The sequence below is a fragment of the Candoia aspera genome, chromosome 6 (assembly GCF_035149785.1).
Source record: "Candoia aspera isolate rCanAsp1 chromosome 6, rCanAsp1.hap2, whole genome shotgun sequence".
NCBI classification, from domain to species: Eukaryota; Metazoa; Chordata; class Lepidosauria; order Squamata; family Boidae; genus Candoia; species Candoia aspera.
Genome location: NC_086158.1, coordinates 3,195,304 through 3,215,936, shown reverse-complemented (window position 1 = coordinate 3,215,936; position 20,633 = coordinate 3,195,304). Strand labels below are relative to the sequence as shown.

The 20,633-nt window shown below is 41.4% G+C and overlaps 1 protein-coding gene across 7 annotated transcripts in view; it reads right to left on the bottom strand.

Annotated features, from left to right (window-relative positions):
- Positions 1-20,633, bottom strand: part of LRCH3 (leucine rich repeats and calponin homology domain containing 3) — a 104,372-nt gene that overhangs the window by 72,752 nt on the left and 10,987 nt on the right. For all 7 annotated transcript variants that reach the window (XM_063306274.1, XM_063306276.1, XM_063306270.1 and 4 more), the window contains exon 2: positions 2,946-3,090. In XM_063306274.1, the coding sequence (XP_063162344.1) occupies positions 2,946-3,090 (145 nt within the window). The remainder of the gene's footprint in view (positions 1-2,945; positions 3,091-20,633) is intronic.

Genomic DNA, 20,633 nt, shown 5'->3' with positions numbered 1-20,633 from the left:
TCAGAACCAGGAAAAAAGTGACTTCTGCATTCCGCAGAGTCTGGTAGCATGTTTTCCAACTAACGCATTTGAATAAATGTGCTCACATACGCTTTTGTGAGCTCCGGTTTATGTCATCAGATGCTGCCTACGACAGGAGCTCACAAAAGCTCATGCCTCTGAATGAAATTCGTCAGTCGGAAAAGGTGCTGCTGGACCCCAGCTTTTTTGCTATCACAGACTAACACGGCATTCATCCTACAGTGTCTGTATTTTGCAGTAACCTGAGAATCTGGTGTTACCAAATCCCCTTCAATTAAACCTGAGAATCTGGTGTTACCGAATCCCCTTCAATTAAACCTGAGAATCTGGTGTTACCGAATCCCCTTCAATTAAACCTGAGAATCTGGTGTTACCGAATCCCCTTCAATTAAACCTGAGAATCTGGTGTTACCGAATCCCCTTCAATTAAACCTGAGAATCTGGTGTTACCGAATCCCCTTCAATTAAACCTGAGAATCTGGTGTTACCGAATCCCCTTCAATTAAACCTGAGAATCTGGTGTTACCGAATCCCCTTCAATTAAACCTGAGAATCTGGTGTTACCGAATCCCCTTCAATTAAACCTGAGAATCTGGTGTTACCGAATCCCCTTCAATTAAACCTGAGAATCTGGTGTTACCGAATCCCCTTCAATTAAACCTGAGAATCTGGTGTTACCGAATCCCCTTCAATTAAACCTGAGAATCTGGTGTTACCGAATCCCCTTCAATTAAACCTGAGAATCTGGTGTTACCCAATCCCCTTCAATTAAACCTGAGAATCTGGTGTTACCGAATCCCCTTCAATTAAACCTGAGAATCTGGTGTTACCGAATCCCCTTCAATTAAACCTGAGAATCTGGTGTTACCGAATCCCCTTCAATTAAACCTGAGAATCTGGTGTTACCGAATCCCCTTCAATTAAACCTGAGAATCTGGTGTTACCGAATCCCCTTCAATTAAACCTGAGAATCTGGTGTTACCGAATCCCCTTCAATTAAACCTGAGAATCTGGTGTTACCGAATCCCCTTCAATTAAACCTGAGAATCTGGTGTTACCGAATCCCCTTCAATTAAACCTGAGAATCTGGTGTTACCGAATCCCCTTCAATTAAACCTGAGAATCTGGTGTTACCGAATCCCCTTCAATTAAACCTGAGAATCTGGTGTTACCGAATCCCCTTCAATTAAACCTGAGAATCTGGTGTTACCGAATCCCCTTCAATTAAACCTGAGAATCTGGTGTTACCGAATCCCCTTCAATTAAACCTGAGAATCTGGTGTTACCGAATCCCCTTCAATTAAACCTGAGAATCTGGTGTTACCGAATCCCCTTCAATTAAACCTGAGAATCTGGTGTTACCGAATCCCCTTCAATTAAACCTGAGAATCTGGTGTTACCGAATCCCCTTCAATTAAACCTGAGAATCTGGTGTTACCGAATCCCCTTCAATTAAACCTGAGAATCTGGTGTTACCGAATCCCCTTCAATTAAACCTGAGAATCTGGTGTTACCGAATCCCCTTCAATTAAACCTGAGAATCTGGTGTTACCGAATCCCCTTCAATTAAACCTGAGAATCTGGTGTTACCGAATCCCCTTCAATTAAACCTGAGAATCTGGTGTTACCGAATCCCCTTCAATTAAACCTGAGAATCTGGTGTTACCGAATCCCCTTCAATTAAACCTGAGAATCTGGTGTTACCGAATCCCCTTCAATTAAACCTGAGAATCTGGTGTTACCGAATCCCCTTCAATTAAACCTGAGAATCTGGTGTTACCGAATCCCCTTCAATTAAACCTGAGAATCTGGTGTTACCGAATCCCCTTCAATTAAACCTGAGAATCTGGTGTTACCGAATCCCCTTCAATTAAACCTGAGAATCTGGTGTTACCGAATCCCCTTCAATTAAACCTGAGAATCTGGTGTTACCGAATCCCCTTCAATTAAACCTGAGAATCTGGTGTTACCGAATCCCCTTCAATTAAACCTGAGAATCTGGTGTTACCGAATCCCCTTCAATTAAACCTGAGAATCTGGTGTTACCGAATCCCCTTCAATTAAACCTGAGAATCTGGTGTTACCGAATCCCCTTCAATTAAACCTGAGAATCTGGTGTTACCGAATCCCCTTCAATTAAACCTGAGAATCTGGTGTTACCGAATCCCCTTCAATTAAACCTGAGAATCTGGTGTTACCGAATCCCCTTCAATTAAACCTGAGAATCTGGTGTTACCGAATCCCCTTCAATTAAACCTGAGAATCTGGTGTTACCGAATCCCCTTCAATTAAACCTGAGAATCTGGTGTTACCGAATCCCCTTCAATTAAACCTGAGAATCTGGTGTTACCGAATCCCCTTCAATTAAACCTGAGAATCTGGTGTTACCGAATCCCCTTCAATTAAACCTGAGAATCTGGTGTTACCGAATCCCCTTCAATTAAACCTGAGAATCTGGTGTTACCGAATCCCCTTCAATTAAACCTGAGAATCTGGTGTTACCGAATCCCCTTCAATTAAACCTGAGAATCTGGTGTTACCGAATCCCCTTCAATTAAACCTGAGAATCTGGTGTTACCGAATCCCCTTCAATTAAACCTGAGAATCTGGTGTTACCGAATCCCCTTCAATTAAACCTGAGAATCTGGTGTTACCAAATCCCCTTCAATTAATCTCAAGGAAAATTTCTGAACTCTGCCAGCATCACCCACCACGTGGGCACCAGGCAAATGTGACCTGGACAGCCAGACCACCTCCTACAGGCAAGCCCTCAGCTCAGCCTAAGAACTGCCGATCCTGCTTAGAAACGAGTCCAGTGGTTCGCTGAAACATTCTCCTTCCAAGGCCCCACAACCTGAGCGTCCTGCTGGGCCCAGCCCGCTGCAACCTGGGAAGCCAAGGGGGGGGGGGTGGGACACGATTACCTGATATTCAAAAATGTCAACGACTGCAAGTTCAGAATGGCTTCTGGAACATAACGAATGCAATTCTGGTACAAATTCAAGCTCTCGAGGGAAACAAACTGGCAAGCTTCTGACGGCAACTCTGAGAGTCTATTCCGTGACAAATCTGAAAGAGAAGGAATGAACAGTATGAAACCCAACAAAGGGAGAGTGAGCACGTAACGATCAAGAAGTAATAACAACAATAATTCCATTCCACAACGAAATTTAGTTTTAACTGGTCATAGTCAACATAATGACTATGGGCTGCAACAAGGGAATCTGAGGCTTCCAAAAATAAATAAATCACATTACATATAGCTAAGGGCAATATGGCAAATCTAGCCTAAAAGTAAAACCTCGCTCACTGTAAACCAGCCTTCCCCAACAAGATACCCTGCAGATAAGCTAGACTGCAACTCCTATCCTTGTCAGGAAGCAAAGCCAACAGGCCTTTTCAGTTGGCCTTAAAATCATACTTTTGGTCAAGTTTTAGGGAAGTTCAGTGACAGAAGTCAGCCTGGACTGTCGTACCACCCATTCTTCCGGATTGGAACACAAGGCAGCAAGGGCTTTTTCTGAATTCCCATTGAGTTTTATGGACCACACGTTCAAAACACTGATGTTTTCTTCCACTGGAACACAGCAAACTCAGAACCTTGCAGTGGAACAATTTAAATGAGGCTATTTTGTTCTGAGCCTGAAACAAAACACGTTTCTCATTTCACGCTCACCCACATTAAACGGCAGCATTAGAAGCTGGAAGAGGGCTATTGCAGCCTTCAGTGGCTGGCAGGATAAATATATCAAATAAACAGATAGGCATCTGTCTGAATACTCCTCTCTCCCATACTCCTGGGCTCAGCGTTCTAACCCGAATTCCAGACAATGTTGGCCTGACTTCTTTGTTCTTCATTTGATCCTTATTTTCTTTTTCCATCCTTTGCTATGCTTGTCTTTTGCAGACTTAGCTTCACTGCTTACAGGACCTGAGCAGGAGAGGAGGCAGAGGGATAAATATCCATCATTCCATTCTGAACTCAGCAAGTCTCAGGATCAAATCGGGAAATAGTTGATCTGCCTGAATATTTTCCTCTTTTGTGTCGCAAGGATTTAAACAAAGTCTCTTGCAATAAATACTGCTTAGCCCCATGCTTGGAGGACTTCCTGAAATAGAAGAGTAGAATGACCTCATACCTTCCTTCTCATTGCTCAAGGTAGGAATGTTAGGATGATTTTAAAGCTACACAATTTAAATCCACTTCTGAAGCAAAAGCATTTCTCTGGCCCAACTCTTTTATTCTCAGATTGCACCTATACAGTCACAGATATTATCCTGAATGTTAATTACTAGGAGAATCTAGGAAGGTCTCTCTCAAATTTTTCTTTCTCAAAAACTGAGTAAGAATCAGAGATTACTTGTAAATCAAAACGTATTTTCATTGTCGGCAAATAGCTTATACTGCAGATGTGTAGGATCCCATATTTTATGTTATGTTCTTGCTTTATGAAACACAACCCTCAACGAGAACTGTCAAGCAGACACACGCACCAAACTATTTCAAGAACACAGTATCAGAATAAATGTGCATTTCCTGGCTTCAATTATAACAGGACTGTAAGACCAGCACAAAACTTGCTAACAGGCCATTAAGTGCTTCTGCAAAAGCCACATTTCTGCAAGACATATTCAGACAGTTTTCTCGGGACAAATGCATCCCAGATGAGAAATGGTCCAGTCAAGCCTGCCTTGAGTTTCACTCATAACAGAAAGCAAATTATTTTCACCAATATAAAAATTCTATACTGTTGTGGCACACTGCATTATAATGCCACAGCACGTGCTGGAAATTATGTCATTGTAAGTGGGCAATTTTATTAACTCTGTAGTCTCAGTGGAAAACTGTCTTCTACTTTAGAGCCAGTCTCCCAGGACAAAATGGCTGGTTCCTGAGAAAAATGTGTGTCGGCAGTGAAGAGCGCCACGCGCTCCTTCCCTGTCATGGCACCTGCCCTCTAGAACACCATCCTGCCCAAGATTTATGCAGCCCCCACTCTGGCCCTGTATAATTGAGCCCCTAAAACCTGGCTCTGTCCTCTGTCTCTGGGTTAGAGGGGTGGGAGACCCCCCTTGTGGGATGTTCTGGTTGTTTCATTCCTTGCTGATTGCTTCTGGACTTTCTTCTGGATGATACTGTGTTTTTACTGTATTTTATTGTTGCATTGGGTAAGGTGCCCAGAGTTGTACAGTTTGGGGCAGCCTATAAATTTAATCAAATAAATAAATAAAACCTAGCTCTAATTCAGATATTAAATGAACAGGCTAATAGTGACTTCTAGACCAACCCCCAGGTTTGTTCACTGTTTTGTTAAGAGTTTTCCCATTTTGGCTGCGAGGCTAATCCAGAGAAATGCTAAATACTCAACTGTGCTGTGCCTTATATTGTTGCATCATGGAAAATTCTCACAGGTAAAAACACGATTAGCTAAAATGTAGTGACGTAGCACCAACAATAATTCGGGTTAGGACCTAGCCATAAATATAGATGTTCTTACGAAAATATTGTCTACCTTATCGCTGGAATTTAGTACAGAAGCCTGCCATGTTTTAAATATCATTTGAAACTTCTGTAAATCCTTTTTGAAGCTGGACCATGTACACGTATCTGGGGATGGGGAAGGTAATAACAAAGTTCTTCGGTTTTCATCACAATAGCAAAGAGGGATATACATTGAATAATAGTAACAGTAACGGTGGTAATACAAAAGATAATGATAATATACATTCTTGTATAAGGTTTGGGGTACAAATATGGCAGACCAGCTATATTAGTTCTACACATTAGAAAGGTCAAAACTGAAAAAGTGCAAGGAAACTCTTTCAGGAAAGCATTGTTGTTCTGACTCCAATCAAAGGAGCAGGCGAGACTTAGAATGGTTGAGGGTGCAGTCAAACCTTGTGAACCTGAGGTCATATTAAGGGGCCCGTTTCTTCCAGTGACATCTGAATTTAATCCTGACCTAAGGACTGAGGGATCAGGTCCCACTACCTTTCAAGCTGATTAGGAATTCTCGAGAACGGCATCCCACATGCGTGCTACGAAGTGCAAACAAAGCTAATGACAACCTAAATGTACTGCTGATTTTCAGGTTTAATTCTTAAAGTTATTGTGGATTCATCGACTTCTTCTATACATCAATGTGGTTCTTCACTGTTTAAAAAAACAGCACTTTGCGCACATCACTCCCCACCCTGTCTATGAGATAGTTTTCCCTGTCCTTAACCATTATGAAAGCCGAGTGGACAGTAAGCTGCCCTTTACAGATTGGACCTGCTGAAGTGGAAGCAGGCATTAAACAGTCTAAGATCTGCTTCTTATTGCTAAGCTGTGATTAAGAAAGTAGTCCTGAACAGATGCCCCAGTATCTGGTCAAAGGCAACTCTCATATTAAAGGATGCAAAAGATTAATAAATGAAAAGTATTAACAACAGACTTGTTGTTAAGTCTACAGGTAGACTTCAGCAATTCATGGAGCGAGAATTGCCAGATGTACAAGCTGGGTTTAGAAAAGGCAGAGGAACTAGAGACCAAATTGCCAATATCCACTGGATAATGGAAAAAGCCAGGGAGTTTCAGAAAAACATCTATTTCTGTTTTATTGACTATTCTAAAGCCTTTGACTGTGTGGACCATAACAAATTGTGGCAAGTTCTTCGTGGTATGGGGATACCAAGTCATCTTGTCTGCCTCCTGAAGAATCTGTATAACGACCAAGTAGCAACAGTAAGAACAGACCACGGAACAATGGACTGGCTTAAGATTGGGAAAGGAGTACGGCAGGGCTGTATACTCTCACCCTACCTATTCAACTTGTACGCAGAACACATCATGCAACATGCTGGGCTTGAGGAATTGAAGGCTGGAGTTAAAATCGCTGGAAGAAACATTAACAATCTCAGATATGCAGATGATACCACTTTGATGGCTGAAAGCGAAGAGGAACTGAGGAGCCTTATGATGAAGGTGAAAGAAGAAAGTGCAAAAGCTGGCTTGCAGCTAAACCTCAAAAAAACCCAAGATTATGGCAACCAGCTTGATTTATAACTGGCAAATAGAGGGAGAAAATGTAGAAGCAGTGAAAGACTTTGTATTTCTAGGTGCAAAGATTACTGCAGATGCTGAGTGCAGTCAGGAAATCAGAAGACGCTTCACCCTTGGGAGAAGAGCCACGACAAATCTCGATAAAATAGTTAAGAGCAGAGACATCACACTGACAAGAAAGTCTGCATAGTTAAAGCAATGGTGTTCCCTGTAGTAACATATGGCTGCGAGAGCTGGACCATAAGGAAGGCTGAGAGAAGGAAGATGGATGCTTTTGAACTGTGGTGTTGGAGGAAAATTCTGAGCGTGCCTTGGACTGCAAGAAGATCAAACCAGTCCATCCTCCAGGAAATAAAGCCAGACTGCTCACTTGAGGGAACGATATTAAAGGCCAAACTGAAATACTTTGGCCACATAATGAGAAGACAGGACACCCTGGAGAAGATGCTGATGCTGGGGAGAGTGGAAGGCAAAAGGAAGAGGGGCCGACCAAGGGCAAGGTGGATGGATGATATTCTAGAGGTGACGGACTCGTCCCTGGGGGAGCTGGGGGTGTTGACGACTGACAGGAAGCTCTGGCGTGGGCTGGTCCATGAAGTCACGAAGAGTCGGAAGCGACTAAACAAATAAACAACATTAACAACAGAATACAAACTCATGGCCTATATCCTGATGAAAAGAGATTAAGTATGCATCAATCTCACCCACCACACTTTCCTGCTTCAGGATAAACAACTTTATGCGAAGTGTAGAAAAAGATTAAGAAGTATTAAGCAAAAGAAATGAAAAGCTAGACATAAGAAAAAAGAAAAGGAAATACAGCTAATACTAGTTTCATAAAATCATAGAGCTGAGATCATCCAAACTCCAGCTAGAATTATTTTACCCCACTCTCTTTCAAGAATCTGAGTGTTTGCACATATCCTGGTTTTAGAGAAAGTATATGATAACGTGAATATGGCTGATATTTCAAATGCTTTACGCCAATGCCATTCACTATACCCCCTCCATAGCTTTGCTTCCAACACATCCATACAACAATTCAAACTCTGCCTTTTATTTAAACTTCCTAAAGGCAGCCCAGACAGCTTGCATTTACCGACACTCCAGACTCCCATCTCTCTTTCCAGACCCAGAACCAACATCCTTCATCTCAAGCAGAAGAGTTAATGTTTCCTGCACACAGACCATGGAAAAACCCTCAGCTCTTCCTCTTTCTTGAGAGGAAAACTGGCTGTTTTAAATCCAAGCTTCAGAAAACCAGGGGACTGAAACAACGAACAAGAATCTCTGAAAAAAGGCTACAACCTGCAAGACAGCGGATAGGTCCAGGGGATCAAGGTGGATCTTTCCCTTCAAAAACTATTCTGTCCCTAGGGGATGGGTATTTTTAGCCAGAAATCTAAAAAAAGCTTTTATGCTTTAATTCAACCGTGTGTGCTCTTGAGTCTGCTTTAATGACTAGGTACCTTAATTGATTCATTCTGATTGGGGTCTGATATGTTCTCCACGCAAGCCTGGTGTTTGGGTGAGGTTTGCATACTCTGGGCAACACAGTTTTCCTTGATTTAGCAAATGCCATCTCATATTTTGCTCAGAATCTTCTAATTTTAAATTTCCCCTATTTTTCCCCCCCTGGGTGTAAATTCTCTGGAAAGGCTCTGTATTTTTATGTCCTTTACTACTGAAAGTTCCAAAAGAATGTCTGTATTCTCCTTTTTCTTTTTTTTCCCCAGTAAGCATTTAACCTTTGTGCGGCTGATCATATCCTTATGGAGGAGGAGGAGGAGGAGGGAGTACAGATTATGTTGTTGTTTCCTTGTTACCACTAAGTCACTTGGGTTGTGGGACCCCTATCAGTCCCTTATGCCAGAGTTGGGTGGTGGGGAGGATGCCTGGTAAAGGCATACCCACCCACCCCAACAGAGAGGTGGTGGTAGCAATTACTACTAATGGGCTGCATCAAGGCAAGAAGGTAGGCCAATGTACAAGCAGCTCCACACAAGGTCTGGGAGGGGAGGTGGAAAGGTCTGGGAGGGGAGGTGGAAACCCTTAACCTTCCACTCGACGGGGCCCATGATCTTTCTCTCTCTTTTTGACTTGATCAACTTTATCAAACCACTACCTTCTCAGTCTTTCACTTCCTCTTGACCCATTCACTCTTTCTTCATATATTTGTTTTGCAATTCATTCCACATTCATTCTCTCTACGACCACACCACTGCAATGCACTTATGACATGGCGATCACTCACTTGTGTATTCAATCCACATTGACTCAGCTCCCATTTGTTCTTGCTTACCCTTTTTGTTTTAAAACACACTTCAGTATTTTATTCTCACTATATTCAATTTAGCTGAATGTTTCTCCTGACATATTCAACTCTCATTTCCATATAACAAAGCAGAGAGAGAGATGTTCTTATACACAGCCATTTTTGCTTCTTTCAACATGCATTCCTTGTAATGGACAACGTGCTACCCATTACCTCTCCAGCATTTTACATCAAAGATTTCTCAATCCATTTCTCCACCTTCAGTAAATATTCTACCAAGACACACAAATTCATCTACTTTCTCTAACTGTTCACCATTTATATATAACTTATTTTCCCTATCAAGCACAGTATCTTTGGTCTGATTCATTAATTTCCAGGTCCATATCATCATACAACCCATCTAATCTTCACTGCACTGCACTGAATATTCAGGATCTCAACCCACAATCAGCATCATCTGTGTACAAAAATACACAGATATTCACAGCTCCAATCAACACATCTGCCCACCCTATAAGGTAGACCAGACCAAGAAAGCAATGCCATACAGGTCTAATATTACTTTTATTGGGACAGCTATAGTAACAGAATCTTGCAAGTTTGAATGTGCTTCCCCCCTCCCTCATTTTATCTTCATGTGAATTAGGGAAGGGCCGAGACGTTTCCTCAAATTAGTTTCTTGGAATGGACTCAAGCTATGCTTGTCTGATCATTACCTTGGTAGTGGGGCTTCCTTCTGTCCTTCAAGCCCATTCCTTACGCCCTCTAGAACACCTCTAATGTCATCACAAAACATTCCTCATACATTTTCCCACAAATGTAGTAAACAACCAAGAGGAATCGTGCAAGATGTATTGGATACCATTTGGATGGCTTCAAAAAAGGGTTGGACCAATTCATGGAAGTTATGGGGATCAACGGCTATTAGCCTTGACGGCAGTGTGACCATCTCTGAAGGCCATCTGCTGAGAGACTAGTGGGCCTCTTATGCAGTTGGTTGGCCACAATGAGAACAGACTGCTGGATTAGATAGGGCAGAGGTCCAATCCAGCAGGGCACTGTTTGTTAAGTTATGTATTCCTGTCTTACTCCCTGCTCCACAATGAACCATTTGCTAAGTGTTCCATTTATTCTCATGCATATTTTAAGTACAAGGCTTTGAGCATGCAACTAATAATTCTTTCTTTAAACTGCCAAATTATAATTTGAATTTGTTCTACATTCCTGCTGTTATAGCGTAACAGTTTGCCAACTCCATGATTAAAAAAAAGAAAAATATTCTGACCCTATGCCAATTTAAAGTAAATATTTAATTCATTTAAGCACAGGATTCAGGACTACAGGGATGAAATGGAGTTTACTCTGTGTTCTGTGTTTACTGATTAGGTGCCATCAAGTCGGTGTCAACTCTTAGCAACCACACAGAAAGATCTTCCCCAGGATGATCTGCCCCCAGCCTGATCCTTCATGTCTTCCAACGATGCACCCATCGCTGCTATAACTGTAGTGGGAAGCAGGAATAACCTTGAGGAACAGGAGGAAGAGCTGCAACCAAGACAACAGTCAGATAAAAGGAATTTGAGTCCGGGGCAGAAATGTAATTTGAGAAAGTGTCTCAAACATGACCCTCCCTCATTCTCATGAAGATAAAGGGAAGGAGGGGGGAAGTGCATTCAGGCTTGCAAGGTTCTGTTACTACAACCTTATAATAAAAGTAGTATCAGCATGCGTGACTTTGGTTTCCAAGTTTGGTCTACCCTGGAGGGTTGACAAATTGAGTCCATCCCTCTTGCTGCTAGTCGTCCCTTTCTTCTCTTTCCTTCCATCTTTCCCAGCATTATAGACTTCTCAAGGGATCTGGGGATTTATATAATGTGTCCAATTACGCCTCAAGTGAGAACTCTGGATAGATTGGTTTCATGATCTGTCTGTTTGTTTCCTTGGTTATCCGTGGTACTCTCAAGAGCCTTCTCCGATGCCAGAGTTCAAAACTATCAATATTCTTCACTAACCTGCTTCTTCAAAGTCCAACTTTTGCTTCCATAGAGCATCACAGGGAATACATGATTCTGGTCTATATCTAGACACATTGTGGCATCTGAGTAGTGCTAGACTGCAGCATATTTCTTGACTACTCATTTCTTTACTGTTGATAAGCCCACTGTGGTGGGCTTTTGTTAAAATTTCCTCATTACCTGCTTGATTCTTGGTCAGTCTTCGCTGAACTCATGAAGTACAAGGACATACATGTGTAGGCTTTTTTTTTTTTTTTTACAGCAATTCAGATGTGGCCTGCCTCTGTCATTTCTGGGGCATTTTTCAACTTCCCAGTCTAGCCTTCAGCCCTGGGATTCTATGGTGGTTTCCCACCCAAATACTGACCTGGGTTAACCCTCAGCTTTCTAGAATCGCATTGAGCTAGGTGCTGCCACCTTGTAAGGCCCCCATGGGCCTTAGGAGGCATTTAATACCAAATTCTACTTCATCACTAACTGGATGCTATGTTATAAAGTCATTCTTATCCTGTAAATTACAAATTCCTGCCCTTTCCCCACTTCTCAGGATTTATAATCTTTCCTGCTCCTTAACGAATTCCAGCAAAACCTTCTATTAAGCTAGTAAATCACCCTTCATTCAGTTCAGGCTCCCAGCCAAGAGTTTAAGCAAATTTCTTTTTCAGGAAAAGAAAAAGCATGGAGCCAAGATGGCTAAAATAAGCTGAACTAAATAAATAAATGCTGCAATACAGCAGAAAAGTGAACTGTATGCCTCATCTGGCTTACAAAACTTGGTAGGACTAAATGCCAGATTTTAGAGGAACAGGACAGCCCCTGCTATTTCTAAGAATTCTACAGATATCTAAATCTCTTGGCTATTTGGAAAAACAAGGCCCAGAACCTTTCTGTATAGCAGGAAAAGTGTCTGTGTGAGTGTTTGTGTGTGTGCACGCATAAGCGCGTAATCTCTGGGAAGGAATTTTTTAAAAAGATTTTTGTGAGTCTGCTTACATAAAGTTGCAAACAAAATTAATGGGAACTGATGTCACGGAGATAAATGTACCAATAATACTTCAAAAGGACGTCCAGCAAACATTTAGAACAATGTCACTGAATCAGAGCATGGAGTAGATCATCTCCAACTCATAAAGTCTCTTGAGGCTTTAAGGTGTACTATATCCCAGTAGCTGCAATCAGCCACAGTCATATATGACTAGTTTTGCTTTAGTTACACAGATGCATATCAAATATAATGCATGTGAAGTCTACCATGAAGCATAAGTGTTTAAATATGCATGCGTGTTACCAAAAACATGTGGATTATACATGATAAAGAAAGAAGAGTTTTAGTAGATTAAGTCAAAGAAGTTTGGAGAATCTAACAAAGACCACCGTTGTGTTAGAACAGTCACCTGACGAACAGTTGCCGAACAAGAGTTTCTTCAGTATACTAAATATCAACAGATTAAATCTGTTCGCAGGTCGAAGAAGCCAACATGAGCACCTGTCACAACAATTACATCATATTGAGCCTGTTCAAATATTATGATAAAACATGGTTTCCATATGCATATCCCTTTTCTTCTCCAGGATGGTTGTGGGGACAGTAACAAAAGCTCTTGTTTCTGTTTTCAGTCAACAGCAGTTTAATTTTGCCCAAATCTTTAGTTGCAGCTAATCTCAACCATTATTTGATGAAACTAACCAACTTCAAGTCACAGGCTGTGGTTTTAAAAAAGTATTGTCCCGAACAATGATTCTTATGTGAAAGAGCCCACCTGTGGATTTTAAAAGAAGCCCACGTGGGTCTTGAAAGATATTGCTACCGAGATGACGCCAGGGCACTGAATCCAGAGCAGAGAAGGAAGGCCCAGCATTTACCTATTACACCTCCAACCACAGGTAATGATCCTGATGTATACATATTAGGAAGGCAGGACATACCACACACACACACACACACACACGCAATATTAGAACTGAGTTTATTCCAAAAGAAAGGGTACGGAGGCATCCAAATTCACTAAGGTAACCCACAATACAGCTAAGCTGGGGGGGAATCCATCAGCACTCCTACATCCCCGAACTCAACGTGACTGGAAAAGACAGAGCAATATTAAGCCGCTTTATCCCACAGCTGAAAGGATGACAGCTACCCACAGCATGAAGGTCTGAGTAATGGAGTAGTTAAGGTTGGACGGGCACTGGAGAGACCCAGGTGTCCACACCTTCAGCAGTGGAAGCTTCCTAGGAAACCTTAGGTCCCCCACTTGCTTTCAGCCCAACCTACCACACAGGTTTGCTGGGGGGTGGGGGGGTGGAAGAACACACTATGTAAGCCATCCTGAGCTCCTATTTGAAAGGGAGGATATATATCTAGCAAACAAATAACTAAGTATGCGCTGACAGTTGTGAATTCAAAACTGCATTCCAGATAATAAAAATTTAGGAAATTCTTAGTCCAGGATTTCTTCCTATGAATGTTTGTCTACAAATATCAAAGAAACAGAAGGGCCGCGATCAATATCAGAATTTTATTCCCCAGCATTAGACACTGGCTCTATGCAGTGAGCTTTGGTGACCTGGCAAGGTCACGAAATTGCCTTATTTTACTGTAGACTCTACGTAATATCTTCAAAAGAATAGCAGCTATTGAGAAGAAGCGTCAGTGGCCGGAGGTCTAATCTTCTTCGGAGGGCTCTATCCCTCTTGCTGACACAATCATTTATAAAATAGGTTCCATTATAGTACGCTCCTCCTGCCCTCCCCCATCACCCCCAGCCTTCAATAGGACGATTAGCAGACGCCTAGAAAAGAAATGGAATGGCGCCAACTTACTATTACAGCACACAAAAAAATCAATATTGTGACATGAATTAAATAGACCAGACAAGCTTTCAGGAAATCATGCCCAAGCAATCATTCAGAGAAAGTAAAATAAGCACTACTAACTCAAGTTTAAATTTAGACACTTAAATTGAAACAGTCACCTTCAAGGATCACTAAAAGACTACAGCCAGTTAAATAATCACCTGCATCTTGCATTGATTAAAACTCCATTTACTGTTAAAACGCTGTAAGTAAAATCACGGCTTTGCTGTGATCAATAGATTGTGCAAGTCTGTTTTGATAATAAGCTGTTATTAACAACAAATGAAGCCCTCCCAATATTTCCACATAAAAGATTTAAAGGCTCCAAATTGGGAGCCTTTCCTGTATACTGAAGCAGTGTAAGAAACAGTTCATTTCCACATTTTGCAATGATCATATGTGGCAACTAACAATTACAAGCAATTAAACCTTTAAAGACAGTCCTCTTATATACAAGCCCACCCAACGTCTAAACCATACACCAAGGTTCTTCTCCCAGTGTCATTGCAAGGAGAAATCTGACAGTGGCAAGAGTGTTATCCTTGCCTAGAAAATTCCCTTCGCTCTCAGCAACCAGGAACAAATCCAAGTCTGTTGTTTTAAGCAAGACTTAATCATTCTAACCAACTCTAGTTAACCAACTCTAAGCGTTCTAAGAATTTTCTAACTTTATTCACCCACTGTTGCTATGATTTCATTTATTTATTTCAGTTTATATGGTTACCTACTGGGCAACCAAATGCTGGGCAGCCAAAAACTTTTAGAACAACAAAGAAATACAAATAATTAAAAAAAAAAAACTAGCAGTGGAGGTGGGGACACAGAAGAGTGTGCACATACACCCCCTCCATCTCCCCATAGGGCAGGGATCAAAATTCACTTCACATAAACATTAGCGCAGTGATGGCTCATGGAACATCCTGGCTCAATGCCCAAGGAATCTCAATTTAGCTTTAGTTATACAGAATTATTCACTGCTTCAAACTTTAGAAGTTTAAATTATTTATTCTTCTGCCTTATATGTACAAGTGTGGCTCCCATTCTGCTCTTTGTTTCTTTGAACGTTTTAACAGAAAAAAGCATTTCAAAATTTTAACTATATAAAGAAGCTTGTCCGTTTATCGTCTTTAAACCAAAAGCCAGAAGCAAATATTCATGCACAGAATAATGCACTGGTTATTGTGTGAATTATGGGCCAATTCAGGAAAAAAAAACACAGTTGCTATTTCCTGTGCCGGATACCCACTTTGCCTTTCACAAGAATGGGGAACAGGGAATGCCATTCATTTGTCCTGTGATGGCACCCAACAGAGGCAGGGAAAGAAAGTTTCTTTTAAAGAGTTTCTTTGTTATGGTTTCTTTTAAACTGCTCAGGGTTGTTGCTACATGAGATGGGTGGTGAAGAAATATGATAAATAAATAAATAGGATTTTTGTTACAAAAATAATACCCAAGATTTCCTTATAATCAAAAGACATACATTTTTTTCCTATTTCTAGAAATGTTCTTGATTATTTTGTTCTCTAAATCTTATTTTTCCATCTTCTATTCTACATTATCTACAATACAGAACTCTCTATTTTATAGTTTTAAATGTCTGCATCCTCATCCCACTGCAATCTAACTCCTTTCTGTATCTGCTTCCTTCTGGGTCTTGATGCCAGTCCTCCCACGCTGCTGCATAGTCACTTAGGTGGCCTCTGGCCAACTAGGTGCTAGACAGAGGGTTGACCTCTCTTGAAGCTGGGTTCTCAGAAGGCTTTTACTACGGTCAGGCACTTCAAGAAAATGGTGGCTGGACTGCTGGGCTGTCCCCCACCTGGGCCACTCAGAGACACACTCACACCTACACGGTAGTTACCGCATTTCTTTCCCTCTACAGGGAACAGCACAGTGCTTTGGGAAAGACCTAGCTTAACTGCTTCTGGCATTATACAGGTAGCCCTTGTTTAGCGACCAATCACAGTTATGATGGTAATGTGTTGGTTATGACCTTTAAAACCCTACATGGCATGGGACCAGGCTACCTGAGGGACTGTCTCATCCCCATAACATCGACCCATCCCACTCGGTCAGGGCATGCTACAGATCCCGTCGGCAAGGGAATTCAACCTGGCAGGGTCCAGATGGCGAGCCTTCTCTGCAGTGGTGCCCGCCCTTTGGAACATTCTGCCCCTGGAGTTAAGGCGGGCCCCCTTGCTCCCGGTCTTCCGGAAGGACCTGAAGACCTGGTTCTGTCACCTCGCTTGGGATGGGAAGGCAACAGCTCTTCCTGGGGGTGGCTGGTGGTGTACAGTCCTCCCTGCTGAATGTAATCTCCCCCATTTGGATTTTATATTTATATTTATTATTTTACTATCCTGGTTGCTTACATGGTTAATTTTATACGTTCAAGTTTTAAATGGTTATTTTTTTGTAAACCACCCAGAGTCCCCCTTGTTAGGGGGAAATGGGCAGTGATATAAATTGGAATGAATGAATGAATGAATGAATGAATGAGAAAGTAACTTTGTGACCAATCTTCGCATTTACAACCTTTGCAAGTCTGTAAAGCAAAAGAAAGCTGAAATCAGATTGTAAGCACGGTTGTGGTTTCACTTAGTGACCACTTCGCTTAATGACAGTTGCCAGTCCCAATTATGGTCGCTAAACGAGGACTACCTGTACTGTGTTTTATTCCATTTCTAACCCCAACTTAAAAAAAAAATAAACCCCATGAAATTCATTGGACAGCCACTGACATTACTTACATTTGAAGAGAATTCTGCTGGCTGAGTACTAACACACTCAAGAACATGCACAGGGAAAATGTGAGATAATTACAGATTTAAGGAAGATACGATGCAGAAGGAGATAAGATTTTTTTTTTCACCTTTACAATAAAAGGCATAACTAAGCAAGGATAGCAAAAAATCAGGAGGAGTCTGGCAATACCTTTCCTAACTACTCTTATTCAAAGGCATACCCTTTCAGGAGCTGCAGCTCACGATTCTGATCTTTGGCTACCGTAGATGATCTACGAGCCATGCAAGGATACCCGACTGATTTATGCTACTGTCACAAGTGAATTTTAAGGCTTGTAATCTCTCCAGCTGATGCTTCATTACTGTAGACAGGCGCTCAAGCGAGACCAGGATGCCAAGTTTCTGAGAAATGTATATATAACACCAGCAAAAAACAAGAAAAGAAAGAAAAAAACAGCCAGAGATATGATATACCTTCTCCTACTTTGCATACATTCTTTCAGCATGGCGTAAGAAAAATGCATAACTTCAAAATATGGGAAGGAAATTGCCCCCAGTCCCATAAAAAAAGTATTACTATCATGACACGTGTAAAATTGCTTGAACAAGTTTTCTTTTATTCCTAATAAACTGCCAGCTGGCTCACCACACAGATATACAGGAGTAAACGCAAGGTCATCTGGGAACTCTGTTTCAAAAGAGAAGCTTCTTCTGAAAACACGCAGAGAAAGCAACGTTATGTTACAGCCTTTTCCAGTCTCAGGTTCGCAGATAGCCTGGATTACCAACTCAGCCATCTATACCCAATGTCCCAGAATGAGAGGAGATGCCATTAACAAAAATTGTTCTTAGTTACGCTTTGCATTTTTTAAAAAGATGTTCAGGCAGGTTTTGCAGAGAAGACTAACTCCATAAAAGATTCGGGAAAGAATGAAATTTAAAAGGAAAAACAAGAATGATATAATCAGCAACTCTTTGAAAAACAGAGACAACAGATTCCTTTGTACTGTATAAATATTAGATTACACTGAAATAGAGTAGGATTTCATTAAAGCATCAGGCATGTTTTAAGTACACTCAACTTTTAACCTCAGGAAGAAACAGACTTGCATCAAATTGGAAAACATATATAGCAGTAACAAGGGAAAAGAGATACAGGTAGTCCCTGCTTAACAACAATTGGGACCGGAATTTCGGTTGCTAAGCGAAGCAGTCATTAAGTGAATCCGACCTGATTTTACGACCTTTTTGCAGCAGCCATTAAGTGAATCGCCACGGACGTTAAGCAAACCACACAGTTGTTAAGTGAATCATGGTGTGTGTGTGTGTGCGTGTGTGTTTGCCCACTGATTTTGCTTGCTTCCCGGCCAGGAAAGTCAAAAATGGCGATCATGTGACCACAGGATGCTGTGATGGTCATAAATGCAAACCGGCTGCCAAGCGCCCAAACTGTGATTGTGTGACTGCAGGGAATGCTGTGTCGGTCGGGTAAGGACCAGCCGCAAGTCGGTTTCCCAGCACCGTTGTAAGTCTGAACCATCACTAAACGGTTGTTAAGTGAGGGCTACCTGTAAAGGGAACACCTGGATCCAAACGGAGACTGAGAAGTGATGAATTGTGTAAGCCTACACCTGCAATCAGAAGCAATGCACTGCAAAAGCCAGTTTACTGTCACTGATGAAACCTGTGCAGTAAATCCAGAATCCCAAACCAGAACCCTTCACCAGCCCTATAAAATAAGGCATAACTAGACCATCTAAAAAATTCCAGTTGATACACTGAAAACTCTATATAAATATGGCGCACTCTTCTCCCTGTCATAACGTGCACAAAAGAAACTTTAAAAAGACCGTAACAGCACTATGGAATATCTGCTGAACAGAAAACAATTCACTTGAATCTTGGTAGAAGATCCAAGGTTGAGGAAGACTCATACCACTCACGGGGTGAGAAGGGAATTTTCATGCCTGGACTAGTCCCTGCAGTTTTCTCAGCAAGATTTTGGAAGTGGTTTGCCGCTGTCTCCTTCCTAGGGCTGTGTGTGTGACTGGCCCAAGGTCACCTGGCTGGCTTTGTGCCTAAGGCAGGACTAGAACTCACAATCTCCCAGTTTCTTGCCTGTTGCCTTAACCACTACCCCAAACTGGCTCTCTCAAATCAGCAGTGACTCCTGGTGACTCCCTGGACAAGTCCCTGCAGTTTTCTTGGCAAAATTTCAGAAGTGGTTTGCCATTGCCTCCTTCCTAAGGCTGAGAGAGAATGACTGGCCCACGATCACCCAGCTGGCTTTGTGGCTAAGGCAGGACTAGAACTCACAGTCTCCCAGTTGCAGAATAAAATCTGCAGGCACTTCTAACTCGGACCATCTAACATACCAGCCAGCCGTGACTGCATCAGCAGGCAGGAAGCAAGATGTTCCTCTCAACACCTAAAGAAAGATTATTGCAAGAAACAGGAAAGCTGAGCACACACACACCTCAAAGAAACTGCAGGGTGAGGAAAAAAAAAGAACATTTGAGAAATCTGGTTTTACTGTAACTGCAAGGGAAAAGATGGGGTAATTAGAAAATTATGGGAGTTTGACTACTTTGCACTATCTTGAACAATGGCGAATACTAGTTTCTGCATTTCTTACTTTCAAATGTGAAACTACTGCTCTGCATTTATTTAAAGGGAGCTACCCAAAACTGCACAGGGTCTCTTGTTCAAACCGTCCATCATGAATTTTATGTATTATAGCCATAGATAGGTAGGCTAAACCTTCAAGGCTGTAAAATTAACCTTTCCTATTTATATAGTAGTCACACAATTACTACAAATTCTGAGCTAGAGTTAGTGGTACTAAAACAATGTCTGCCACTCCTGGAAAGGGTAAAAAATGATACTGACACGAATCTCATCGGGCAATTACTCTATTCAGCATCCTTTACTTCTACAAGATTTTTAGACTAATTAACTTCCTATTGATTTCAAAGAGATGAATGCATTCTGTGAAACAATCACATTACGAATTTGCCTCTGTAAACAGCAGTATACTGCATTTTCTAGCAACATCCAACTTTAAAGGTAATAATAGGATTATTTATTTATTTATTTACGTTTCAAATCTAGTCACCGCTCATCTCCCTCAAAGAGCGACTCTGGGCAGTGTTTAATCTTTAATGTCTTTAAAATTTAATTAAAAGATTTTTAATACCATTTATTTCATGTATTTATATGCTGCCTTTCTTCTAGGGTATATTTTCTTTATACCTGTAAGGGAACTTATAGCGAAATCCATATTACCATATATATATAAGTACGGATTCACTCAGGGATCAGTCTCTTCAGCCCTCCGGCAGTTAGTGATCCTGCCTAGCTGCCTAACATGATTTATGGTATTAGAAAGTAGATATAGAAAAGATATAATAGAATCCCAGTATTCCAGTGATGGAAATACACTTCTTCCCAAGCACTTCAGTAAGAACAAAATAACAGAAGTCACTGCTAGAAGATATGGCAGTGAAATTTATGAATGAAAAAGATGACAAAGGCTATCAAACTTACGTTGCTGGAGATAAGAAGCTTCCAAATACCAGCTGCTTGAGAAAGAGACCATTTCTGTTCAGCAACGAGGTAGTCCTCATTTAGCGGCCACAATTGGGACCAGCAACTTGGTCATTAAGCAAAGCAGTTGC